Source organism: Mustela putorius, unplaced genomic scaffold (genome assembly GCF_011764305.1).
Source record: "Mustela putorius furo isolate JIRA1106 unplaced genomic scaffold, ASM1176430v1.1 tig00000095_pilon_pilon_pilon, whole genome shotgun sequence".
Lineage (NCBI taxonomy): Eukaryota > Metazoa > Chordata > Mammalia > Carnivora > Mustelidae > Mustela > Mustela putorius.
The window spans coordinates 22,569,697-22,595,482 of record NW_025421280.1 but is presented as its reverse complement, the minus strand read 5'-3'; the positions used below and the strand labels follow the sequence as shown (position 1 = coordinate 22,595,482).

Sequence of the window (25,786 nt, the reverse complement as noted above, 5' to 3'; positions counted from 1 at the left end):
AAGAGAAGCAGGCTCTCTGCTGAGCAGGGAGCCCAATATAGGGGTTGATCCTAGGACCCTGGAATCATGGCCTGAGCCAAAGGCAGCTGCTTAACCAACTGAGCCACCCAGGAGCCCTGCTCTCAGGGTCTTTAACACACCTACGCGGGCGCATGCACACACACATACACGCGCGCACACACACCCCTCTAGAGGATAGGAGAGGTGGCCACAGCACCTGGTGTATCACAGTCACTAAGTCTGCTTATTTATCATTTATTTTTAAAATATATTTAAACAGCAGCAATCACTTCCAAAATGCAAAAAAAAAAAAAAAATTACAATTTTTAGAATAAAATTATAAGGTTTATGATGCGAGTCAGAAAGAACTGAAGGTACAACTGAGAATCAAATCACGCAACACTGGGGGTGGCTGGAGAAGCCAAGGCCCACGGGTTGGGGGGCGGGGATCAAGCTGACAAGAGGGCCCAACCTGTGAGGTTCCCACCTCAATCATACCCCCAACCCCCACTGATGAAGCCAGTGTCCTCTGGGTTAGAGAAGGAGAAGCGGCAAAGAGCTGGCCCTCTGTTGGGGATTCCACAAACCCAGTCCCAATCCCACCCCACCAGCCAGGGACCTGCTAATCGACCTCCTCCATGTTGCTGTAGGTGGGGGCTGGGCGGTCCACAGAGGGGGCGAAGCGTTCAGGGGCTGTCCGCGTGGGGGCCACCTCGGGGGCCTGGCCAGGGCCTAGTCCCTGCAACAGAATATGAGGACAGGGGTTGGGGGCTGCCCGGTATACTGCCTGGCATCCCGGGGGTGCTGGCTCAGAGCCCGGGCACCCAAGGGAGGGTTCCAAGGCAGGCGCAGATAGCAGCGGCGTTGAGACAGAGAGACAAGATCGGGCCTGAACAGTCTCACTTTATTAACACTTTAAATACAGGAAGCTGCTTGGGCAGGGCTAAGCCCCAGGCCAAGGGTCAGAGCAGCAGGACGCACAGACAGACAACTGAACGGATACCCACCCTAGGATGCTCTGCCCCTGCAGGAGCCAAATTCCCCACCCTCTCCCACCAGATGCACACACCGAGGCCCAAGCCCAGAGGTGGTCCCCACCACAGAGGCAGGCATTGCCTGGTGGGCAGGCAGGTGGGCCAGCTCACAGCAGCTGCCTGCAGGCAAGCTCATCTCCAGCGACTCTGGGATACCAGAGGATAGAACATGTTGAGCACGAGGGCCACCAAAGCTGCCACGGTGCCCAGAACAAAGTACCGGAGGCAGCCTTCATCTAGGGTGGTAGGGCCACGTGGTGGGGGGCCCACCCAGTCTTGGGGCCCCCAGGGACCCAGGGGCACAGGCCCCTCGGGTACCGGTTCCTCCTCGGCCTCCAGCTCCTGCCAAATCCGGGAAGCCTACAGTGTGCGGAAACGGCCATCAGCACCTGGGGCAGGGGTGGGGAGGGACCCAGTGTCCCCAAGACCCCTGGCCACGGAATTCCCGCCCAAAGTGACTGGCACTAACCCCTTACACAACCCAAGCCAAGTCGAAGGGAAGTGGGCAAGCGGGAGCCACGTGGGCCATTCGCAGGATTGTCTAGACAGAGCACCGAGGCAGGCGAATCTTGACAGCATTTGGGCCCCCCAAGAAGCTTCCCATTTGGGTTGGCCAGGGGAGTGGGGAGATGGCTAGCTGGTCAGTTCTTTAGCACGGGACTGCCACAGAGGAGCTCATGGAGGTTAGAGCTGCCAACCCAAGTAATCTGGGTCCCTCCCACCCATGTCCAGTTAGACTATGACCACGGTCTTCTATCAGGATTCCTCTGCATCTGAGCAGAGAGGAGAGGAGAGAAGAGTAAGAAGAAACCAGTCCAGAAAAGAGATGCAGCTGTACCCACCCACCAGACCTATGGCACCCCATGTCAGTAAGGGGTAGAAGACCCCAAGGACTCAGCAAGGACAGACGCTCACCTCAGAGAGGGTGGCGGCCACCCTAGCCCATGGCCAGCCTGGATAAGGCCTGTCCTGAGTGTACATCAGAACAAAGGAATTATGACAAGTGAGGGTCTGTGGGCTGGCTGGCATGTAAGGAAGGTGCAGAGGGAAGTGGGAAAGCGTAGGGTACAGTTGGACTGTAGCATCCCTTCACCCAGTGAGGTTCAGAGCAGCTACTCAGCCTGTGCCAAGAGGGTGCCTACATGCACGCCAACAGCAACGTGCTGGTGTGTGTGCGCCCTTGTAAGTGTCACTACAGCATGGGGATTCCTCCAGACTCTGAAGTAAGAGGATCATGGTTCCAAGACTCCAGGGACCGATGGCTAGGGGAGAGGAGGCTATGCCCCACCCCCTCCCATCTGTGAACTGAACTCCCTAGCCTGCAAAGCCTCTCCCATGCCTCACCTGGCTGGCAGCAGCCTCAGCTGCAGGGCTCAGGTCTGGGTGGTGCTCAGAGTGACCTGCCCTGGGGGGCCTCTCCACAGGAGAGTTCCGCCGGCGGTAGAAGAGTACATAGGCATAACGCGTCACGACCTGGCTCTCGTCTACTGTTGTCACCGTGCTGTCGTCAAACAAGCGCCAGCCTACAGCGAGGTGGGAAGAGTGTGAACATAACCTGAACCAGCACCGCTACCACCTATCCTGCTAGCTGTGTGCGCCCTCACCCACGTCGCTGCGCTGGCTGCTGCGGTCATTGGGCAGGCGTGCACAGGCGGTGTAGTGGCCGCCGATCATGCCTCCATAGTGGTTGATGACAGCATAGAGGTCGTAGCTAGGCAGCTGTTCCTCTTTCTGACCGATGCAGAACTTGCTCAGGTCCAAGTTCCTGTGATCCCAGCCAGAGAAAGGTGACAGTCAACAGGTACCCAGGATGCTGCCCGCCCCACAACCTGATTTCAGTCACCAGAGCTCATCGCTCACCGAACGGGGAACTCCACCAAGTCATTGATCTTGTCACGCCAGATGAAACTCCGGAAGGAAAAGCGCTTGAGCTGCACAATGAGTACGTTAGGAAGGCGCCACAGCAGCAGCTGCTTGGAGGCCTCTCGGTGTTGTTTACACTGTGGGCAGTACCTGATGGAGGACAAGAGCGGGGGTCAGGACCAGCAGAACTCCACTCCACTCTGCCCACTACCCGCCTGCCGCCCCATCCTCACCAAGCCTCCTCGGGTGCCAGCACCTCGGGCCGGGTGAAGAGGTTCAGGCACTGGTCCAGAGTGAAGTGGCCAGCACGGGCAGCCTCCCCAGCAGAGCCTGGGTCCTCAGCACACTCCAGCTCCTTGGAGGCTACCAACACAAACTCCTGCAGGCGCTCATTGTTGCGCCAGACGAGAGCCAGGCTACAGTCCTCACCTAGCTCCAGCGGGGAGTCTCCTAGAGATGGGTGGGGAGAGGGGTCATGTAACTATGGAGAGCGGCCAACCCAACCCATCCCATGGCTCCTACCCACAGCCTCAGACACCTTTATCCTCCAACCGTTGCTCTCGGTTAGATGCGTCAATTTTATAGATGAAGAACTGGGGTGTGTGGGCATTTGTGGCTTCACTTGGGTGTTGATATCCGGGCACGGCAGCTATGGAAACAAACAAACAAACAACAATCACAGCTCCTCTACCTACCAGGACCTAAATAAGCTTCCCCCAACCTCCCCCACCCTGGGTGCAGAGCCTTCTAGCAGACTCTTACCTTCGGGCCGAGACACCCTCTCACCAGCAGGCAAGGAACCAACTTCAACTGGCCCACTGGGCAGCACCTCTGAAGAAATTCCACTGGTGCTGGGCACAGGGCCCCGGTCAGGGGCTGCCCATGCCCGTGGGACCCCTGTGTCTCCCTCGGCCACAGGGGTCACCAACTGGAGCTCAGGCGGCTGAATCGGGTCCCTCTCACTGTCCCCAGCCTCCAGGGAGCTAGTGGAGAGCAACGTAGTGCAGCTAGGGCCCTGGGACTCCAAGGCCATGCGGCCAGGCTGGAAGGGTGGCTGGAATACACTCACAGAGTACCTGGCAACAGACAGCAAGGCGAGTAAGAATCCTGACAAGCCTACCCTCCAACCACCCAACCCTAATCCCATCCCTGAGCACTTACCGGGCGTACCCCTCTAGCAGCTGAGCAAGACGAGCGTAAGTGAGACGTGAGGCAGGTACACTGACCAGAAATGGGTAGCCAATGTTCTCAGGGCGGCAGAGACCCTTGTGGTCAGGCCAGTGGGTTTTCTGGCAGAGCCTGAAGGGAAGGGGGAACTAAGAACAGGGCCTGAGCCCCACCTTCCAGGATTCACCGCTGGCAAATAGCCTCTGGCCTTAGGAACTGCGTATGCCAGCCCCGCCCTGACCCCCCCCCCCCAGCCCAGCAGAGTAGAATGGTAAGTGAAAGGCTTAAAACATGTGCCTTTATGGGGAGAGGAGGTAGGGTGGCAAGTGAAACATGGAGAGGAGGGCCAGGGAGGGGGAGGCGAGGGGGGTCCTCACTGGTTACAGTAGCCAACACGGTAGCACCGGGTACAGCGCTTCAGCTTCTCATCCTCTGACTGCTGCTTCCGCTGGCAGGCTGCACACTTGGAGATGGGGACGCTGGGCACCTGGGGGCGCTAGGGTGGGTTGTCTGGCTCAGCAAGGCCAGCTCGGGTGAGAATATCCCCCTCCCATAGGCCCTCATGCCATCTGGTTGGTCCTCACTTACCTGCTGCACCTCTAGCACCACCACTCGCTCCTTAGCCAACTCTGGGGATAGCAGCTCGAAGCAGAGGAGCGTGTCAGATGGGGACACAGTGTCCAATGAGTGGGAGGGCAGGAACACACGGTGGAAACGATTCTTAATCACCTGGGGACAGAGAACACACAGATCCTATGTGAGGACGAGTCCTTTCTCTAGCCCTGCCTCAGCGCACAAGGAGACTTGGCCCTGAACTTGGGCCTGAACAGCAGAATGGGGACTGTGGCCCCAAAGCAGCATATGCCTCCGCTGGCACCAGCTTCAGAGCCCAACAGAATAAGCAGCCTGGTGCATCAGAGGGCCTGAAACCCGGGACTGGGATAGACAGCAACCAACCCAGCACTGCACACTGTGGGCCTCCACTCTGTCAGTTAGTGGGGCCCTGCTGAGACTGCCCCATGGCTGTTGTGGAGGGGCCACATCAGAGGAGGCTCCTTCCCACTTTTTTTTTTTTTTAAGATTTTATTTATTTGACACAGAGAGACACAGTGAGAGAGGAGAGTAGAAGGAGAAGCAGGCTTTCTGCCAAACAGGGAACCCGATGTAGGGCTTGATCCCAGCACCCTGGGATCATGACCTGAGCAAAAGGCAGACACTTAAAGACTGCGCCACCCAGGCACCCCCCCCTTCCCACTTTTATCCCCAAAGAAAAGAGTACCTCCAGGCTGGAAGCTACGAACCTTTGGGAAAGACTAGCATAGAGATAGATTCCGGGTAATGTGAGGGATAGAGGGAGAACCACAGCTGCTGGAAAGATAGTCCCGCAGCTCCAGCTCCTTGTATGACAATGGAAAAGCGCTTGAGGGTCCCAACAAAAGGGGGGAGTAAACCCCGACGATGGCAACCTCGGGACCTGAGGGCACTTGTGTTGCACAGCCCAAATGCTTGGCTTCATGCCTCAAGCCCTAGCACACCCATGGGTTTCATGCAGTCACACGCATGTTTGTGGGTACACATACAGATGCCAATGACCATCTCGCGTGTCTGTGCACCCTAGATACCCACACATATCCACATGCCTAAGGGCCTGGGGAAGGACAGATGTACCTCAGCCAGACGCAGGTTCTCAGGCTTCACGTGTACACTCTGAGAAAGTGAGTCCAACACTTCACTTGCGCTGGAGTTCTCCTTGCTGATGCTCACCAGAAACTGGTAACAAGAATAGAATCCATGGGGGAGGTGGGCCAGGGTCTTTGAGATCGCCCAGAAATAGGAGCTTGCTTCTCACCTTAATGGGCTTGCTGTGGGGCTCCCGGGCAAAATAGAAGACGGGGAGAACCTTCTGCTTCTGTGGCAAGGGCACCGGCAGGTAAAGGAATGGGTCAAAAGTGATGGAGACCTGCAGATGCACAAGTGGCACTAGGTGACTGCACCAGGAGTGGGGCACAGGATGCTTATGTCTGGGGAGCCCAATCCAGGCACTCAGATGGTCCTCAGGGCCCTAGGGCCAACCAGGAAACGCTCAGGCTTGAGAATACCAGACAGACCAGGAGGACCACCAGGAGAGAATACTCCCTCTTTCCAGCAACTGAGGCCTTGCTCAGCGTTGCCACTTATCAATCTGACCCTCACTCATACCCCACATGTCTTTCCAAACTTACCCCCACCCCCGCCCCACCTTAGAGCTTGTCTTTGAGCCCAAACACCCCTTTTGTGTCAGTTGGAAAGCTACCCAGCCTGACCTCTGCAGCCCATGCAGAAGGTGAAGGCCTCTCTATCAGCCCCTTTACCCAAACGACACCTAAAGATGCACACACCCTCAACCCCAATTTGACCAGGCTAGCTACAGCAAGCTAGGGACTACTTTCCAGGGGAGCCTGTCGCACCTTGGCACACACAGGGCACACCAGCTTCGACTTATACTGGCCCTGAAATAGGTCTACGATGAAAGAGTCGTTCCTCATCTTATGCCGCTGCCATGCTTCTTCAGCTACCACCTGAGGAGCAGAGTGGTGAAGATCAAGGAGACCTGGGGCCTGGGATATGCCTGAGATATGCCCACCTCTCGCCCCAACCCTGACCTCATCAGGCCGCCCATCCGAGTCCACGGTCTCTGTGTAGGGCTTGTTCTGAATGCGATTCAGGTCTTCATGCAGCCCGTCCAGCAAGAAAGCCATGAACTCCTGGGCGTCGTGCTGTGCATAGCCTGTGAATTGGCTGGCCTTGCTCGCCACAATGGCCTGGATGCGGGGGCCAAGTGTGAGCATGGAGCCCCAACACCCACCATGTACCCAGCTGGCGAGCCTTCCCCACCCTCTCTAGCCAGGGTGGAAGTGGCCACAGATCACCTTCAACTTGGAAGGTTGGAAGGCATGGTGGGTGCCCTTCCACAGCGCCCGGAGCAGTACAGCAAAGCCAATTGCCAGACGCCCACCGGTCCCCAGTGGGTTGTTGTAGTTGATCTCAGCCTCAAAGGAGCGGTCTAGGGACAACAGCCAAGTAGAAGTGTGAGCAGGGAAAGGTATCCCCTCTGCCCGCGGCCCGGGGCTCCTGGCCCTGCTCTCACCGTGGAAGAAGTCCCGGAGCTCCCGAGTGTTAGACAGAGATTGAATGACACTGTTCATGAAGCAGGTGTTGCCCAGATTGACAAGGCCAGTGAAGCCTGGCAGACACACCTTCTTCTCTTCCTCCTCTTCTTCCTCCACACTATCTCCGCTCACGGGGCTATGGGGCATTGGAGGCACCATACATGTGGGCTTGGGCTGTGGGAGTAAGGAAGGGGATGAGAGAGTAGCCCTGAGGCTCTCCAGCCTCTAACCTTGGCTGTCCCCTCCCCACCCCAGAATTCTCACAGAGGCCAGGTGTGGCTCTGGCTTTGGGGCTACATGCTCCATGGGGGTGCGGGCCGCCACACCATCCAGCCCCGTGTCCTCAGAACGAGCCTTGGGTTTTTCCTTCTCCACTGCCCGAGCTTCCTCCTGGCCTGTGAGGGGATGGGGGGCACTTCCTGGTGGGGCTGAATCCAGAGGGGTTGGACCTGTCGGCACGGCAACCTTTGCACCACCCACTGCACCTTAAAAAGGGGGAACGAGGGGGCTGGTGGTTAGCAGCACGTGGAAGGGGTTAGGGGTCTGGGTTATGCGGGCTGGACAATGAAGGGAGCTCGTGTGCAGACCTCGTGCAGCTGGGGCCTCCAGGCCCCCCCAGCGCTGACTTTGCCGCTTACGGAGACAGATGTCAATGCGAGAGGCTGTGAAGCAGAAGGTGCACTGCTCGGGCTCAATCAGGTTCCTGTGGGGAAAGGCTGAACTCAGGGACTTAGGTGGAGTAGGTGTTGGGCTAGATGGGCCAGGGAGACGGAGCCCAGGGTGGGACAGGCATAGTACTGGGGCCAAGAACCACCCACCTGAGCTTCACCTGCCAACGGAAGATGGTATGGGCCCCACAGCCCGGGTGTAGTCTCAGGAAGTTTCCATCCCTGCCGAAGCAAAACAGGGAACAGGGCAAGAGGAAGGGTGGGAAGAAGAGCATGAGATACGCTGTCCTGCCTGAAGTGTGCCGTGTCCCGTGTCCTGCCCTCCCACCCACCTGGTCTGGAAGATAAGTGTGAAGTCCTGCTCGCGGAAGAGTACTCGAGAAGTGTCCCTGCGGATTTCTTTCACGTACACGTGCACCACCACTGAATCTGGCCCCTTCTCATAGGAGTCATTCTTGACGAATGCCAGGTTCACCATGGACTCCGGCTCTACATTGAGACCACAGCTTAGCACTACCCAGGACAGGTTTTGGCCCACTGCTGTTCTATCCCCAATCCACCCGCCAACCTTGCAACCCAACCAGGGCTCTGCCTGCCCACCTCCAGCCCCACCTTTACCATCCACCAAGGTTATAGCATCTGCTGCCACTGCCATCTCCTCTTTGGAACGGTCACCTTTCTCAGGGTCTCTGCTCCGGGTCATGGCTGGGGAGACTGGATCATTCCTGGTGGACACGGTCTTCTCTCCTGCCAAGAGCACTAGATTCTCCTCTGAGCCCAAGAGGCAGGTCTGGGGGTTCAGTGGTGGTACCCGGAGCTGTTCCTCAGCTTCAGCCTATTTGCGGCAAGATTGTGGGCAGGATCAGCTATAGGTCTGGTAGGTGGCCCCCCCACTGCAGTCTATCAACCCTCCCATCTCCCAGCTCCCACAGGTACCCCACTCTCACCTGGGTGGCTGTCTCAGCCAAGAAGGGGGGGGCATCACCCCGGGGTCCAGGCCCATCTCTGGACCCTTCCCCCTCTGGCCCTCTTCGGAGATGCACAGCCCTCTTGGCGCTGGGCCCTGCCTGGGCCCCGGGGCCAGCCCCTGCGCCTACCTCACCACGACCCTGGGCCCGCTTCTGGTTCCGGGCTTCCTGTTTAGCCCGACGGGGCTCAGGACCTGGCTCCAGGGCAATGGGAGATGGCTCCTGCCCATTCTCCTGGCACCGCAGCCCTGGTACCGCCTCCTGGGTCCCTAGAGGTTTCTTCTACCAAAGATACAGCAGTCAGGCCCTGTCAACCATGCTGGCATCCCTACCCTACTCTGCTGTGGAACTTACCAGAAGAGAGGGCCATGTGAGCAGAGGCACCTTCTTGGGCAGTGCCAACTGCAGGAGACCACCTTTACGGGCTTGTACTTTGGTGCAAGAACTTTCTATCTCAGCATAGAAGACACCACCCCACTGCCGACCATCTGGAGACAGAGGAAGGGCAGTGAGCTGGGGTGGGGGAGATCAGAGGCTTCAAATATATTGCTGGGCTCAGGGCACATGGACACACCTGGAAGCCGCACCACACAGTCTGTGTCTGTGAAAGCAGCATCCACTTCCTCCAGCCGCAGGGGACCCGCTCCCACACGCAGCTTGACAATCACCTCATCGGCACTCTGCCTCCAGTCAAGCAACAACTCTGTAGGGGGTGTGCCAGTGAAAGTATGAGGGTCTCCATGAACTCCTGTGGGGGTGAACAGCTGCCAGAGACCTACCCCTAACAGAGCTGCTCCAGATGAAGGCTATAGCCCCAGTGCTCCCTCCTCATCCCTAGCACTGTACCACCTGCACCCAAAAGGCCTACTCATTACTCACCCTCTTTGGCCTGCTCCTCCCGAGAGGACGCTGACCCTGACAACAAAGAAAAGAACCGGGAAATGATGATGGGGAGGCATCCTCCAAGACCCCAGCACCCCACCGAACACCATCTTCAGAATCTCACCCAGGTATATAGACCTTAAAGCTGAGGCTCTACCCAGCCTGCTGTGAGTCCTTCTCTCAGTATCAGACCAAAACAGGAGGAAGAGCAAAAATGTCACCTCACAACCCCTAATCTGTATACTCAACAGGGTGGAGAAGGAGACCACAAGCACTTGGGAATGCCACAATCACCTCTCCTAGGATCTCCATCCTTGCTCTCCTGGTTTGCTCGATCCTTCTGCTTCTTCTTACTGGTTGCCTCCTCCAATCCTGGGGGACCTCTCCTTGGGCCCGTGGCACTGGCCCCGCCAGACATCTTGAGCCGCTTGGTCGACAGCCAGAGTGCCCCGGGGTCGGCAACGGCGTCTGGGTCAGGGCTACGGCGCTTTCTTCCTGGCCCAGCTATCTTGGCAACTCTTTGTGGCCAAATTCTCCAACAAGGAACTGACAGCCTAATGAGAAGGGACCACTGATCACCATCAAGGCCCAACAATTTGCACCTTGGTTACAGCCCAGGGCTCAGCAACCCAGAATACAACCAAGATACTACAGAGCAGTATCTCTCCACCACCTAATGCAGCCCTGGACGCTCTCAGACTGTTCTGAAGGAGGAATAAACAATTTATGTAGCAACATCTTCTGGCAGAGACTCCTAGAAGCCTACCATAGCCCACAAAGATAGGAGCCTCACTGAGGAGGCACCAGGTCAAGGTAGCCATGGCCTGGAACCAGGCTCCTCAACCAATCTGGAGAGGAGCCATGGCTCCAGCCCACAGGGCTGGCACTCTGAGCAGGGTGCTCACTTTTCCACACTCTCACTGGCTGCTTAGTCACCACCCGAGAAGTAGGAGGTGGAGGAGGAAGGCAGAAAGACAAGCGAGCAGCAAGGGGAGCAAGCTCTGTGGCTGAAGTCAGGCTCAGCCCAGGTGCTACCACTGCCCAGGCAAGGTCCTGGGGTTAAGGTGTCCCACCTGCCACCTGCTGGCTCCCACCCTCCCCTGAACCTGTTCCTATACACTGCTTGGTTTTTCTTCCTACATCCCAACAGGGATTTTTCTTTCCCACTGCTGTCCCAAGCAGAGAAGGGCCTGCAAAAGCTGGGGTGAAAAGGGTATCTAGCTGTCACACTACCCTTTCAGCAGCAACTCTGCCCCAGAGCCAAACCAGGAGGGGCAACCAGTTTGAGAATGAAACAGACATCATCCCCTTCTTTCCTAGGTCCACTCACTCATCAGCACTAGGCTAGAGACCTTCTACCCAGTTTCCCTCAAACCCACCAGTATATTCTGGACTGTTTTTCCATTCAAAATAAAGTTCTCAAAATTGAGATAATGGTGGGAATAAACCATGAATCTAGGACCCATAGCAGCCTCAAGCCTGCTCTGAGATGGCAGCAAAGCAAGTAAGTGACTACTTTGTGTTCCCCAAGGTGTACATGTGGCGGGGACAGAGATGGACATTCTTCTGTGGGGTACTAGTGGGCTGGATCTTTAATGACGACAGATCCAGAGCCGAGGAGTGGACATCCTCCACTTCCTTGCACCAGGCCTCAGCTTAAGGTCGCGTCCCTCCCCATTCTCCCGTGGACACCGAGACAAGAAAGGGCCTCTCTAGAGACCATGCTGGCCTATACTGCTGCGGGGGTTACTAACTAGAGACCAGCGCCCCGGCCGGGCTGCTACTCAGCTCCAGCTTCCGAACCCTGGGCCCGCCACCACCTCCTCCGGGAAGCCGCCCTCGCTCGTCGCCACCCCTCTCGGAGTCAGGAGGCCAACCCCGGGCGTAGAGTAACGGCCCCGCCTGCATCAGTGGGCCCGGCCCGCCGCGGGGCTCGAGGGTTCGAGGCTGGCACGGCCCGTGACCTTGAACAGGCAGCCCGGGGCCCGCGTCGCGGCCTCCCCGGCTCCAGCCAGACAGGCCAGTTGCGGCCCGTCCCACTCACCGAGCGAGGCCGCCGCCGCCAGCCCTCTTAGGGCCCTGGCAACCCGCTCTCGGTTCCGGTTCCGGCGTCTGGTCGGTTCCGGTTCCGGCGCGCCCCTCCCCCGTCCCGTCGCCGCCGCCGCCGCCTCAGCCGCTTGTTTTGTTTCGACTTCTAGTTACGGCCGCGGGTGGCTAAGCGCCTAGCTGGTGACGCACTTCCGGTGGGAGCGGGCACGCGGCGGCGGGTAGCTCCGGGGCGGGCCCGGACGGAGGAGGCGGGGCTCCGGTGCCTTGGCTTCGCCCTGGCCCAGCTGGTGGCGTCCTGAGGTTCCGCCCAGAGACCCCGCCCCTTCCCAAATCAGAGTCCAGACGACACAGTGGGGATTCACAGCGGTTTATTGGGGGCCTGGTCAGACTGGGAACTTCGCCATGCAAAGACAGTAACGGGGGCGGGGCTGCGGGGGTGGGGTAGGAATCCTGCAGGGGTCACTGGCAGGTGTTGTAGATCTGGACCTGCAGGTTGATGGCTTGAAGCACACTACGCATCCTGGCCTCCAGCCCATCCAGCTGGGCGGCTTTGCCTTCCAGGGCCCGCTCGTTCTCCTCATAGGTGCCTTCCAGCTCTAGAAGGGTCAAGTCTCAGCTGAAGGGTCCTTTGCCCACCGACCCACACCTCTGGAGTTCCACCCACCCCAGTCCTCACCTTGCAACCGTTGCAGCTTGTCCTGAGCAGCCTGCAACAAGCCTCGAGCCTCATCCCGAAGCTGCTCTGCCCGCTCCTGCGCAGCCAGCACACCCTGGGCCTTGCGCTCAGCCAAGGCCTTCACCGTCTGGTACTGGTCGCCCACTGGGCCCTGCAGCAGCTGCAGATAGAGACAGCAAAGTCAGTGAGGTGGCACAGTGAAGGCCCAGCCTCTAGCCCAACCCCCACCAGCTGGCTCTGCCTCAACCCACCTGCTCAGCTTCCCGGGCACGACCCTGGGCATTGCCTGCTGTTTCTTCAGCGCTAGAGGCTGCCAGGCTATTCCCTGCTCGTTTCAATTTCAGAGCCTCCAGGAGACCATCCAACTGCTGAGCCCGCTCGCCTGCAGAGCTCAGTGCCTGCTCCGCACCTGCCACCTTCTCCTGCACCTGTCATGGGTGGACACAGGGTTAAACAGGTCTATGGGTGCATGCCCTTAATCTTTTCCCATGATATCCCAGAGAGACCACACCTGGTGCAGGGTTCGCTCGGTGTCCTGTGTGTCAACTACTGCCCCCTGAATGGCACCCTGAGCAGCACCCTGTGCCCTCTGGGCTTCCTCCAGTGCTGCCTGTACAGTTTCTGCCTTCTGTTTCTCACCCTCAGCCCGGCTCCTGAGGAAGAGAGGGAATTAGGGCCTGTAAGTATCAGGACCAGGTGTCAAGGATAGGGGCCAGGGTCACGATCAGACCTTGCCCGCCGTGCATCTTGTAGTAGCTGCTCTGCCCGACGCACATCTCCCACAGTACGGGCCAGGATTGTGTCCACATCCGCCAGGCTCCGGACTCTCTCTGCAATCGCGCCTGCCAGGTGCTGAATCTGCTCAGGTGATGCTGGGATGGAGAGCTCTAGCACTCGTGTGGCCACCATCTCAATGCTATCGGGATCAGCCCCCTCCTCTATGGGGACACAGGCAAGGCCTTAGGCACACAGATTCTCGAACACAGGCATCGGATACAATCTTGGGGCATGGGACCACACATGGAATGTGGGTTTGTTAATAGGCACAGTGATGGAATATAAGTGGGCACAGGCTTGGGGTCATTGATTTTGGGACCACATAGGCAAAGGTTGAGGGACTAGACATGGGGTGATAAACACAGGTCCAGTGCAGGCCCTGACCCAAGTATGAACCCACAGACACAAGTATGAACACAGACACAGGGAAAACAACCACATGGCCTGGGCTACACAGGAGGCTCACGGCTAAGGAAGTCCTTCACATTCTGGATAAGTTCCCGAAGTTCTTGGTTGGCCTTCTCCACCTGTCCCCTGGAAGCATTAGCCTTGTCCAGGGCTGCCTGGGCCCGCTGCTGTGCCTCGCCTGCCCGCCGACGGGTCTCAGCCACCTGGCTGAGGATGCCACCACCTTCTGCCAGTGCCCGCTGCAACTCTGCCTGTGTGTGCCTGGCCCGGCCCAGTGCCAGGTCCGCCATGGCTACTGCCCCATTGCAGCCGAGGCCCCCACAGCGGGGCTGCCCGTCCTCGTCCAGACAGCCGGCACCCCCACAAGGGCTTGTAGCACAGGGTGCATCCCCCGGGGGTCCACACACCTGCCAGGCACAGAAAAGTCAGGGCCCTGCAGAAGGAACAGCCACAGCCACAAGTCCCACCCCATGCTGTGCCTTACCAGTTCATTTATGGCTGTCAAGCTCAGGGAATGGGTACGGGCAGAGAGCTCGCCTAGTGCCCTCTGGTTGGCCATGTGTTTGCGGTTGAAGTCCTCCCTCTGGGCAGCCATTAGCTCCTCTGTCCGGTGCCTGGTATCTGCTGAGTTGCTCACGGGGCTGGGCACTGTCAAGGCCGATGTGTTGGCACGATGTTCTGCCTCTGCAGACAGACTGTGGGCGTGGCGGATGCTGTCATAGGCACCTATAATAGGCAGAGGCTGGCAGTCAGCTAAAGATCACCTAACCCGGGGTGCCTGGGTTAAGCATCCAACTCTTGATTTTGGCTCAGGTCATGATTTCAGGGTCGTGAGATCAAGCCCTATGTTGGGCTCTGTGCTGGGCGTGGAAACTGCTTAAGATTTCTCTCTCTCCTCCTCTCTCTCTCTCTCTCTCACTCTCAAAAAAAAAAAAAAAAGATCGCCCAACCCTGGTCCACCTGCCAAGCTGGCCAACAGCTCACCCAGGAAGTTTGAATGCTTGAGCAGGTCTAGATGCTGATCCAGCTGCCGCAGTGTGAGATTAAGTGCAAGCCCATCTCGCTCCAGACTGCTTAGTGCATGGTTGGCATTGAAGTTCTCATCCTGCACATCTGTCAGTTTTGCCTCCAGCCGGGTCAGGTGCTCAGTGGCCTCTCCAATTTCACGCCTGTGCCAGTGGGGGTGGTGTTTAGAGAAGCTTAGGCCCTGGTCCATTGGGTCTCTACCCCATCCCTCCACATATCCTCAGGACCATCCGCACCGCAGCTCCTCTGTAGACTCCATGAGCTGTGCAGTGGATGCAGCTGAGGCGTTGCGGGCACCCACAATCCCCTGCACAGTCCCCAGCTTCTCCTGTATGTGCCAGAAGCTGCTTTCAAAGGCGCCCAGCACACCCGTCTGCTGCAGCTCCTGTGCCCGCTGTTCCAGACGCCGTGTACGGGCAGCCAAATCCTGGACCACTCGGTCCCAGTCCCCAAAGCATGCGTGGCATGGGTAGCAAGCAGGAAAGACTCCTGAGAAGCCTCGGGCACACTGGTCACAGCGCACGCCTGACACGCCTGTACGGCAGCTGCAGTGCCCTGTGGAGCGGTGACACTGAGGTGTGTCTATTCCACGAGGGTCACAGTCACAGGCTGCAAGAAAGGGCAGATCACAGAGTTAGGGTGCCAGTAGAGCATCCCAGGAAGCCCCCTAGCCACCCTGGCCCTGTTGGCTTACCACGGCACTGCAACCCAGGGTCTCCCCAGTGGAGCTCCTGGCACTCAGAACAAGTTCGCCCACCAAAGCCAGCACGGCAGTGGCACTGCCCTGTGAACTAGAGTGGGAACAGGGCAGAGGTCAGCGCCTCCATCAGAGGCTAAGCTCTTCAGACTGGAGACAGAAAGCTAGCCCCACCCACCCAGAGATCCACAGCAGGGTCCTATACCTCATTGCAGGTGGGGCCTCTGGCTCGGCTTGGGTGGCAGGCACAGGGCTGACAGCCATGGCCGCTGGTAAGGTTCCAGAAGTTGGGGGCACAGCGGTCACAGCTAGGGCCCTGGACATTGGGGAGGCATGGGCACTGCCCACTGCTTGGGTCACAGTTGCAGCGGTCAGTGGATGGGCAATGCTGGGGATCTGTACCCAGCAAGTTGCAGACGCAGCCTGTGCTGGTCAAGCACATTAATCAAGGGGAGCCCGCACAGCAGACTCCGATCCCCCCCCCCAATCCCTTCCCAATCCCACACTCACGGTGACAGCTCTGTCGGGCAGCCTGCCCATGGAAGCCAGGCTTGCAGTGGGCACAGTGGGGCCCTTCTGTGTGGTGTAAGCAGCGCAGGCATTGTCCCGTGCGGGGGTCACAGGCATCAGGGTCCGTGGGGTCAATGTTCCCACTGCACTCACATGGCTGGCACTGGCCACCCGGCCTTGACGGGTCCCCAAAGTACCCAGGGGCACAAGCATCACACCGCGGCCCTGCCCACAGTTGGGGAAGGCATGAGTGTTCAGTTCAGCTGCCCCACCCTGACCCCACACCTGCACCTTATCTACTCACCTGTGTAACCTGCCCTACAGTGGCACATGATCTGCTGGGAGTACCCATCCCGATGGCAGGAAGTAGCAAAGTGCCTCCGGCTCCCAGGGCCTTCAGGGCAGGGACAGGGCCGGCACTGGCCCCCATATGGGAGCCGTGGGTCCCCATGGAAGCCAGCAATGCACCTTCAGGGAGTGACAGGAAGAGAGATGTGATCCCGGAGCTGCCTTCCCACCCACCCACCCACTCCTAGTTGCTCCAGGCTCACCTTTCACAGTGCTCACCCCCGGTGTGATCACGGCAGCCCAGGCAAGCGCCTGTGCGGGTGTCACACTCGTCTGCGTGCCCGTTGCAGACACATGGCTGGCAGTTAGGAAATCCCCACTGGCCACGCTGGCAGCGATCGCAGCGAAGCCCGAAGGCCCCAGTTCGGCAGGGGCACTGCCCACTGGTCCCTTCACACAGGCCACTGAGTGCCCCCTCGGAACTGCACTGGCAGGCTGGGGGCAAGGCAGAGGCTGAGCCAGGGAAGGAGTCTGAGGGAATCTAGGTGGGGTTAGGGTAGGAAAGTCGGGGAATCAAAGAGAACTTCCAGTGCCCCAGTGCCGGCAGTGTGGGGCCTAAGGCAGAGTCAGAGAAAGAAAGAAGCATGGTGGGAGGGAGGGAGGAAGCCAGTTGTGGCGAGGAGAGAGAATAAGAGGGAAGAAAGGCAGGCAGGTACCTTGACAGCCTGTGGGGCCAAAGCCGTAGAAGCCAGGGGCACAGACATCACAGCGGCGCCCCACCACCGCAGGCTTACACAGGCACTGGCCGCCGTGGGGATCACACTCAGAACTTAGGGAGCCCTGAGGGTCACACTGACAGGCTGTGGGGCAGGGGGAGAGGGCCAAGTCAGGCTGGGGCCCCACACCTCTGCCCCACCAGCCCACAGCACAGACACTCACGCAAGGCACCGTTGTAGAGGATGGCGGACAGGCTGATGAGGAGGGGGGCGCAGGCCTCAGAGGGAGGGGTCTTACTGGGCACCAGCCCCTCCTCATGGCAGCGGTAGCGTTCAAAGGTGGCACGGCGCTCCAGAGCCTCGGCGTCCCCCCCACTAAACATCTCTAGCACCAGGACACGGGGCAGCAGCACCAGCTAAAGTGATGAGCAAGGAAGAGTGAGGCCCAGACCCAGGACTCTATTGGCACTGCCAGAGCAATGAGCACCCCCCCGGGCCTGTCTCTTCCATCACGGGCCCCTCCTGTCCAGCCGCTGCTACAGGTCCCATCCCACAGACCCTGCCTTCTTGGTCAGCATGGGGAAAGGAGCTATTCACCGAGTCAATGAGGAGGCTGGGTCCAGAGTAGGGAGCATCCATCTGGGCGCCTCCCCCTGTTCGCACCAGCTTCAGATGTACTTTGTAAGACATGCCAGGCTCAAGGCAGACAGGTCTGGGAAACACCATATACCTGGGGGGAGAAAAAGACAGGTATGGGGTTCACCCAGGGTCCCTATTCCCACCAGCCTAGGCCTCCCCAGCCCACACACCAGCAGCCAACTCACTGGCCAAGAAAGACATCAGGTAAGGCTGGGTCATGCTGACAGACAGCTGGACAGACTGACAGAGAATCCATACAGGAGATTCCCATAAACCTGCCTCGCCAGAGTCCTACACCTGTGCAGACCCATCTCTGAAAACACTCCCTACAACCCTGCAACCCACACAGCATTTTCCCAGCACAAATACCTGCCAATTTTTATTCAATGGCCTCCTCATCCTTCCTCCAACCTTGACCTCCAACCTCTGCTCTTCTTCATCAACACTACATCATCCCCCCTCTGCCACCTGGCCTTGCCTTTCCTAGGTCATTCTCATCCTCCTGCAAACCCATGCTAGGGTTCTTTTATTGCCCTTGAAAACATCTTCCCTCAATCCCCAAGTCTCCCTTAGCTGTTACTTTGTCTTTGCTTTCCTTCCCAAGAGATTCCTAAAACTAGACTGTGGTCACTACCTCCATTCTAGCCTCCCATGCCAATGGGGTTTCTGTGCCAACATGCCAAGGGGACAGCCTGTACCAAGCTCACCATTGACCACCATGAGGCCAAACCCAGCTGCCTCTTCTCTGTTTCCATCTCCTCCAGCATTTAGCGACATGTCATGAAAGCAAGGCATCCTTCTTCCTGAGACACTCTTCTCTCCCTTCTGGAATCCTGTCCATACTCCTGATTTTCCCTCACCCCCAGCTCCTCCTCTACTGGTCTCAAACACCCCAAAGCTTGGTTCTGGTCCTCCTTCCTTTCTCTGGTCATTTCACTTAGACCTATCCCTTTAGTGACAAGTCCCAAATTTATATCTCCAACTTGAGACCTCCCAGTAATTCCAGACACAGAAATCCACCCACCCACTGGACTTTTCCTCCATCCCTAAGTACCTTGGAACTGCTTCCCCTATGTCTCTATCCAGTAAAGGGGTCAATCCTCACCCAGATGAACAAGACCAAAATGCTAGAGTTATCTTTCCACTTTCTCTCCCTTGCCTATATGTCTAAGCCATCAGCTCTGCCGCTGGAACCCTCTGGAACCTTTATCTTGCCACAATTGCCACTAAACCTCTGGCCAACCCACTGTCACTCAGCTAACTGAACAACCTCCACCTTTAAGTCTATTTTCCATTCAGCAAGTAGACGGATCTTTGTTAAATCTCAATTGAAAAGATGTCTATAATGGATACGGTCCATCATATGCTGTTCTCTCCACTTCTGTGTATTGTTTGAATACTTACATAATAAAATGTGAAAAAAGGTGATAAAAAAAGGTACATGAAACAAATACAACCCAAAATGTAAGGAAACAATCATCAGACCAGTCACATCCCTGCTCAGAAGGCTCTGATGCCTTCCCTTCCCCTGTGGGCATTCCCTGTAGTGACACTGAATGGCTTCCCATTAATTCCAGCCACAGGCCTCTGGAACTTAGACCCCTAAGAGAACAAGCCTTGTTCTACTCCTTCTTCTGACCTGTGCCATTCCTAACAGCACCTGGAAGACAGCATTTAGGAGAAAGCACTTGAAGCAAGGGACAGATGAATGAGCAGCAGCGTCTTCCAAGTGCCCTTCAGGGAATTATGGCTGGCCCACAACCCTCCACTGCAACAAATGCTACCATTAGTATCCTCACCGGGTTTCTGGTCGCAGAGTCCCTGGGATGTGGTCATCCTTGGGCAGCACATGCCCACATGGGCTGTGGGCAGACACAGGCCCTGGGCGCTGCACGGTCACTTCCATCTCTGCCCATTGCTCAGGGACCTGGGGGGAGGGGATGATGAAGGAAATGCTACCAGACCCAGAGGTTTGGCTCAGGGTTAGGTTTCAGAGGGTCTGACCTGCGGCTCCAAGCGCAGCAGCAGGTCGTAGTCCATGGCTCTCGGCACAGAGGTGACCAGGAACTCCAGCGTCTGACCTTCCTGCAGCCTAACAAAGCCCCGGCCTGTCCAGGATGGAGTCCCACTAGGGGTCGCCAAGCGCTCCACCACGTCGACCATCTGTGAGGGGCGCAGCTCAGTGTGGGTGCTCAGGTAAGAACCATCTCTTCGGCCACAGCCTGTCCTCACACCCAGCTCTTCAGCTGAGGCCCTATCCAAGGCTAGACACCCTGCCCAGACAAAGTACCACCCGTAACGCCACCTCTCCAATCCAAGCCCTGCCCCCCAACGTGGTCTCCTACCTGCCCTTGAGTGTCCTCGGCCTCCCAAGTTAGGTGGTCCAGGAAGGGCCGGAAGTAGCCAGGCTGCACCTGCTCACAGCGTCGCCCCACCATGTGCTGGCGACAGCGGCACTGACCTGTGGCCTCATTGCACCTGGGAAGCCCAGAGTTACTCAAGAAGGGCCCTTTATCCTGCCCAGGATCTTTTCCCACCCCTCCTGGGACCCCTTATACAGCACTCACTGGGGATCCAAGGCACCACCCACGTCGCAATCACACGGACGGCAGCCAAGCAGATCATGGCTCAGGCCCCAGTGACCAGGCTAGGGGAGAGGAGGATGCTGGGGGCTAGAAATAGACCCCTTCGCCACCCATCCGGGAATCCAATGGCAGCTGTCAGCCTCTACCACCCCTTGGTGAACACAGTCCCTAGACCATGGCTCCCACCCTTCACCTCCCAGACCTGACGCCTCTCAGCCAGGAATGGACCCTAAGGTCTCGGCACCCACAATGGGACACAGACACCACCCTCTCACCCTGTGCTCTGAGGATAAGTGCAGGACCCCAGAATCCCAAGCCCCTCCAGTCATACCAGGCAGCGATTACAGCCACGTCCAGTCACTAGACGCTTGCAGAAACAGGTTCCACTGTTGGGGTCACAGGAGGTGACCCCAGGCACTGTGCCCCGTGCATCACACTGACACCCTGCAGGGAAGGAGACCCATCACACTCTGGGGAGCTGTGGCAGTGCTGCTGTTGAGTTGGGTCAAAAGTAAGAAGTCAAGGGTTAAGGTCAGTACAGGAGCTAGGGCAAGAAGCACATACGCCGGCAGCCTGCAGGGTCACTGGCACTGAGCCCAAAGAAGCCGTCACGGCATTGCTGGCAGCGAGAGCCCACCACATGTTCTTTGCAGCGACACTGGCCCGAAACCAGCCCCATAGCAGGATCATCATGGGGATCACAGCGACCACCGTCTTGGGAACCCATGGGGTCACAGTCACAGGCTGAGGGCAAAAAGAGATGTAGGATCACCCTTATCCCAACTAGCCCAGCACCACCCATCTCCCAAGCCTCCCCGACACTGGATTCCCAGCCTGGCTCCACCCTCCACCCCCCCCACCACTACAAGCTCCTGCAACCTGGACAGCAGTCTGGCTTCCTAGTTCCTATTCCAGACTCAGCCTTCCCTCTCCCATGCCCAACCCCAGCCTCACAGCGGCACACAGCTGGGTCCCGCAGGTCCTTGCTTGGGTCACGGTAGAAGAAGGGTCGGCAGAGCTCACAGTGGCGCCCAGCTGTATTGTGCTGACATCCATCACACACGCCTCCACTCACGTTGCCAGATGCCAGGTATGCGGCCATGTCAAAGTGGCAGCTGTGGGCGTGCCCATGGCACTCACACTCTTGGGGAAGGGAAAGGCAGGACAAAGGCCAGTTGAGGGACCACGTCCTGCGGATAAGGGGTTTCAGGGTCCCACTGACACAGCAGGTCCCTGCCGCAGGCCAATTTGTGGGTGGGGGGCTCAGGTACTTAAAGGTTTCAGCATCACACTGAGCCCCTGACCAGAGTAGACTAGAAGAGAGTTAAGGGAGTCCTTAGGAGCATCAAGGCCTGGATACCCTTCAGACATAGCCTGGGTGTTAGACGCTTGACCACCCAGTTCTAAGTTCTACCCACAGCACAGCCAGACCACAGCAGGCAGGGGCCAGGATCTCACTTACTCCTGCAGGCATGACTGTGGCCATCCTCAGCTGGACGCCAGGGCAAGTCATGATAGAAATCCTGACACTGCTCACAGTTGAGGCCACGAGTGTTGTGTTTGCAGACGCAGGCCCCATGAACCTAGGAGGCGGGCAGGCAAGTGGTCAGCACTGTCCAGCCAGGCCTGTCGTTGCTCCCAGCCCTATTCCAGCCAACTGAAGTCCCTCACCATGCCCTCAGCATGGGCTGGTGCTCCTGGGGCGGGTGCACACTGCGAGGCATGTCCATAACAGAAGCAGTTGCCACGCACAACCAGCTCGTAGAGGGCGTAATAGTATTTCTCACGGATCTCCCGCCGTGGGTCAAGCAGGTTGTCCCCCAGTGTGTGCAGCCGTGTCAGGTTCACCCGTAGGTTGGTGATCTTCAGCAGGTCTAAGTGGAGGGGGAAAGGATAGGGAACCAGTTGGCCAGGAAGGCTCTTGTTGCCCCATGCCCACTCAGGGGTTGCAGCTGCCAAGGTCACCTTGGGAGACCTCCTGTCTACTGCTATCTGAGCTAAATTGGACTTGGCACCTGCCCTAAGAAGCACCCAAAATAGCTACTGAGGTCCCAAATAGCAGTTGGACACTAGAACTGTGCCAGGCTCAAAGAGAGGAATACTCACTCTGGATCCGTGGGCTATATGGGTCTGGGATAGGGATGGCGGGATCTAGCACACGATAGATGACCTGAAGGGACAAGGAGCCATTAGAGACACTGGACCCTGCTTCAGGCCCATCGTCCCCCATTTTCCTGCCCCATGTCATATCCCAGCTCTCACCTCGCCTTCAGTAGATGGCTCAATCTCTGAGTAGCGGGACTCACAGACTATGTCATCCCAGTGCCGTGGGGGGGCCAGTGGGACTCCTGGAAAGTCAGCCCCACAGTCATAGGAAAAATATCGATAGACATGCCAGGTGCGTCCAAAGTCAGCTGAGCGCTCCACCAGCATGGCAGCAGGACGAAATGTCTGGGTGGGGTGCATGGCTGATCAGTGAGTATCAGGACTCCAGTCCAGCCCAGGCCCATCAAGAGAGCCCTGCTCCCAGCTGGGGCTTGCCCCTAAGCAGCTCACAGGCAGGTGGGGGTGACCGCTGGAAGCCAAGCAATAATCAGGAAGGGTAGCCACTGCTTGGGGGAAGGCTTGGGGTCATAGGGCCCAGGGAGGCAGCACCTAATCCAGCCTCAGTTTGGGGCAGCATGGGAAAGGCCTGGAGGCAGAAGGCAACAGAAGGTGTGGGAGATGAAGGAACTTCCCATGCAGCCAGAACACAGCATATGAACTCAGTGGGGCTGGGCTAAGGAGCTGGGACTCTGTTCAGGGGCAATGGGGAGCCAAGCAGGGTGATTCAAGCAGGCTCCCAGACATGCGGGCACCTTGAAGGTCATAATGAGGTGCGTGAAATGAAACTCAGCCTCCAAGTCCAGCTGGATGGTGACCACGGGGACACCTGGGGCAGGAGTTGGAGGTCAGGGACTTGAGGCTACAGGTGGGCAACCCTGCTCACCCCATGCCCCGCCCACGACCTCACCATTCTCTGACTGCCACCAGGCTGTCCGGCGCTGTGGTGCAAAGCTGGTAACTACATTCTGGATGCGATGGCTGTTTGGGTTGTCTCTAGCAGAGAAGGGGCGCCGGGAGTCACACAGGAAGCACTTCTTCTCATCCTGAGTTGGGTCAGAGTCAAGGTCAGGGTCAGTGTCTCAGGCAATGCCAGCACCCCCTCCCCCAAGACCCTCATCCCACCCAGCCTCACCTGCAGGTGACTAACGATGCAGTAGGGTTGGGGGCCATGCAAGCCACAGGTGGAGGAGGCAGTCAGTCTGTCAGCACGGCCCACTAGCAGGTCACCTGTGGCAGGGTAGCAGCTTCCCCTGGAACAGGCTGGCACATCCGGGACGAGGGCCTGGGCCAGGGCGGTGGCCAGCACTGGGAACAGTGGGTCAGCCAGTTCTGCTGCGCTCCCACCCAGCAGCCCCAGGGCTGGCTCCCCAGGACCCACCATCACATCCCACAAATCCCAGGCCTTTTCAGGCCCTCTCACCACTCAGCAGTAGGCCCAGTCGAAGCGCCCAGGGCCCGGGCTGTCCCCGCAGGTCCCTCCCTTGGTCCCCTGAGGCCCGCTCCATCCTGAAGAGGAGGGGAATCCAGATGAGGGGTGATAAGAGGTCTGGAGCCTGTGCCCACCTTCCCCCTCCCTTGGGGTTCCCTGCAGACCCTGCCCCCGTAACTCCGCGCTGATTTCCCACTCAATCCTCCGGCTGGCCTGGCCGCCCCTCCACTAGAAGAGTCCTGCGACTTTGAGCAAAGTTGAGAAGCATGGCAAGAAGGAAAGCATGGAGTGGATCTTGGGCAGGAGTGTAATACCATGTGGAGGTTCCCCTCCCACCTCTCCAGAAACAACCCTCATTCTAGACACAGGCAAGCTCCCCTGCAAATCTTTATTGCGCTCCCTTGTCCAGGCCTGTGCAGAACAAGGGAAAGGGGGTTGGCTTTAGGCCACCACAGTATGGGGGTGCAGCAGGGAGGGGGTGTGGCATGAGCAAAGGAAAGGAGACTGATCTGAGACTTCAAATGGTCCATGGAACACAACTTTTGTCCCTAGCATTGTAGGAGCTGTGGATGTCACCATCAATGAGGTTGCTCAGTCCCGGGGCTCCAGCATAAGCAGGGAGGTGAGAAGGCACACACAGAGACATCAAGCTCCTCTATTTAAGGATGTGGGAAATTTTAGGTTGGCCTGGACCGAGCAACAGGACAAGATGGGGGTAGGAGGAGAGATGGAGAAAGGCTATCCCCTGCCCAAGTCACGGCTCCTGGGCTCTCCATCTCCCTTAATCACTACAACAAGTAGGCACAGGAAGTGCTGTCTCCGTTTCCCAGCTTGAAGGTGGGTGCGGGGCCGTCGACAACGGACAGTGAGTGAATCCAGATCTTATGGCTAAGTATCCACTCCATATCTTCCGGACTACCGGGAGGCCAGAGCCCAGGCCTGGAATGCGAACTGCAAGCTAGTGCCCCACCCTGGCCCCTGGGACCAGAGGCGGTGACCACGGACTCCACAGGTCTGTAGGGCCAGGGCCTAGTGGATCTGAGCTCCCACAGCTGTGCCCACTCTGTCTGGGGCCAGGTGGAGAGTAGCCAGAGCTGCGTGACAGGGGGAGAAAGCTTGGGTTTCTTCTGGGGAATCACCAGGTTTCTCAAGAAGTCTCTCAAGCAGGTCAGCAGTCAGACTACTGGACTTTAAGGGTCTCTGAGAGTTATTCCTGTTATCTGGAGTAGGGGTGTCCAGTTACCCCGGGGTTCTTGTAGTCAACCTGAGGGTCTGAGGGATACTAGAGGTGACTCAGAATTTTAGATCACTCAGGAAAGGATCTACCAGGTTCAAAGGCACTAGATGGCCTCTGTCAAGTTTTACAGGATATCTGGTTTCTCAAGGACAGAGGATCACTGGAGGATATCATGGGGTCCCATGGGGAGTTACTTAAGGTTAGAGTCAACGGGCACTCAGTGGGGTCCTTGGTCCAAGGTCAGGAGATTCTTGGGTCAATCACTCCCAGAGTCTCTCTTACTGGCATGGCATCCACAGACCGCAGTCAGCAGGTGGCATACACATTTGCCCATAGCCGCCTGTGCTCAGCAGCTCTGCTGCCCACTGCTCCAGGGCCCACGGGGTGGCCACCTTCTTGCCCTCTGTCTGTTCATTCTGCACCAAGGGGTGCTCCAACACTGAGGATCAGGTCCTGTGAGCCACTCTCTGATCTTTGGCCCTACTCCCTGACCCTGGTCCTCAATTCTGTCATGACCTTACCTCTGACCCCAGCTCTAAATGAGTTCTAACCCTAGTCAAAATTCTATCCCTGTTCTGAACTTTGACCCCAGCCCTGACCCTCCCACACCAACCCCGTTCTGACTCTGACCCTCCCACCTGACCCTTATCCCATCCTATTGCCACCCCACTGTGGCCCATCCATTACCTTCTGGCTGGTTCCAGCTGTTCTGCGCCCACTTCAGCAGCTCTTGGACCTCTGCTCGTGCCTGCTGGGCCCGCTCTCCTGAGGCCTGCCCCGTGGCCACCAGGCTATATATCTGTGCCCTTCTGCAACTCTGCCATGCCTAGTAGGGCCACCTGCAACTCAGAGCAGGACTCAACCTGAAACCTACCCCACCTAGATCCTACTGTCTTAGGCATATTGCTACCT

General features: G+C 57.9%; 2 protein-coding genes across 16 annotated transcripts; both read right to left on the bottom strand.

The window, feature by feature from the left end:
• Window positions 1-239: 239 nt before the first annotated feature.
• Window positions 240-11,974, bottom strand: USP19 (ubiquitin specific peptidase 19). Of its 15 annotated transcripts, none has more exons than XM_013060523.2 (27): window positions 11,776-11,974; window positions 10,026-10,285; window positions 9,729-9,764; window positions 9,424-9,552; window positions 9,204-9,337; window positions 8,829-9,128; window positions 8,500-8,716; window positions 8,214-8,370; window positions 8,032-8,103; window positions 7,801-7,916; window positions 7,478-7,698; window positions 7,192-7,387; window positions 6,974-7,107; window positions 6,707-6,865; window positions 6,512-6,622; window positions 5,914-6,024; window positions 5,733-5,834; window positions 4,653-4,793; window positions 4,442-4,560; window positions 4,059-4,196; window positions 3,660-3,973; window positions 3,436-3,546; window positions 3,131-3,347; window positions 2,895-3,047; window positions 2,639-2,799; window positions 2,379-2,557; window positions 240-739 (listed from the first exon to the last, which is right to left on the bottom strand). In XM_013060523.2, exons 2-27 carry the CDS (start codon window positions 10,147-10,149, stop codon window positions 623-625), a joined length of 3,969 nt encoding a protein of 1,322 aa, XP_012915977.1. In that variant the 5' UTR covers window positions 10,150-10,285; window positions 11,776-11,974; the 3' UTR covers window positions 240-622. The 15 variants fall into 15 exon arrangements, with proteins under 15 accessions (XP_012915977.1, XP_044936041.1, XP_012915976.1 ...); XM_045080106.1 differs by having other exon boundaries at window positions 7,478-7,692; XM_013060522.2 differs by having other exon boundaries at window positions 8,494-8,716; window positions 8,829-9,131; window positions 11,776-11,973.
• Window positions 11,975-12,131: 157 nt separating this feature from the next.
• LAMB2 (laminin subunit beta 2) lies at window positions 12,132-23,919 on the bottom strand. Its single transcript, XM_004760681.3, has 33 exons — window positions 23,802-23,919; window positions 23,629-23,714; window positions 23,341-23,513; window positions 23,116-23,251; window positions 22,961-23,034; window positions 22,365-22,553; window positions 22,209-22,272; window positions 21,774-21,976; window positions 21,565-21,685; window positions 21,057-21,245; window positions 20,667-20,846; window positions 20,434-20,546; window positions 20,085-20,164; window positions 19,863-19,995; window positions 19,522-19,680; window positions 19,317-19,444; window positions 17,476-17,608; window positions 17,102-17,294; window positions 16,879-17,022; window positions 16,426-16,657; window positions 16,179-16,342; window positions 15,875-16,099; window positions 15,570-15,787; window positions 15,362-15,458; window positions 14,904-15,276; window positions 14,626-14,810; window positions 14,126-14,367; window positions 13,700-14,048; window positions 13,187-13,394; window positions 12,968-13,109; window positions 12,708-12,884; window positions 12,457-12,616; window positions 12,132-12,376 (listed from the first exon to the last, which is right to left on the bottom strand). Exons 2-33 carry the CDS (start codon window positions 23,711-23,713, stop codon window positions 12,240-12,242), a joined length of 5,406 nt encoding a protein of 1,801 aa, XP_004760738.1. The 5' UTR covers window position 23,714; window positions 23,802-23,919; the 3' UTR covers window positions 12,132-12,239.
• Between the last annotated feature and the right edge of the window lie 1,867 nt (window positions 23,920-25,786).

What these genes read in the sequence shown, in the direction of transcription:
- LAMB2 (XM_004760681.3), bottom strand. Translation starts at nt 23,713, where the DNA reads ATGGAGCGGGCCTCAGGGGACCAAGGGAGGGACCTGCGGGGACAGCCC. An exon ending in CCGAGGACACTCAAGGGCAG is followed by an intron (nt 19,681 to 19,862) that starts GTAGGAGACCAC and finishes CGCCCCTCACAG; the next exon opens with ATGGTCGACGTGGTGGAGCG. An exon ending in CAAGCTGCAACGGTTGCAAG is followed by an intron (nt 12,377 to 12,456) that starts GTGAGGACTGGG and finishes TGACCCTTCTAG; the next exon opens with AGCTGGAAGGCACCTATGAG.
- USP19 (XM_013060524.2), bottom strand. Translation starts at nt 10,149, where the DNA reads ATGTCTGGCGGGGCCAGTGCCACGGGCCCAAGGAGAGGTCCCCCAGGA. An exon ending in TCACATGGCCCTCTCTTCTG is followed by an intron (nt 9,132 to 9,203) that starts GTAAGTTCCACA and finishes TATCTTTGGTAG; the next exon opens with AAGAAACCTCTAGGGACCCA. An exon ending in TGTGCCCTGTGTGTGCCAAG is followed by an intron (nt 6,025 to 6,511) that starts GTGCGACAGGCT and finishes GTGCATCTGCAG; the next exon opens with GTCTCCATCACTTTTGACCC.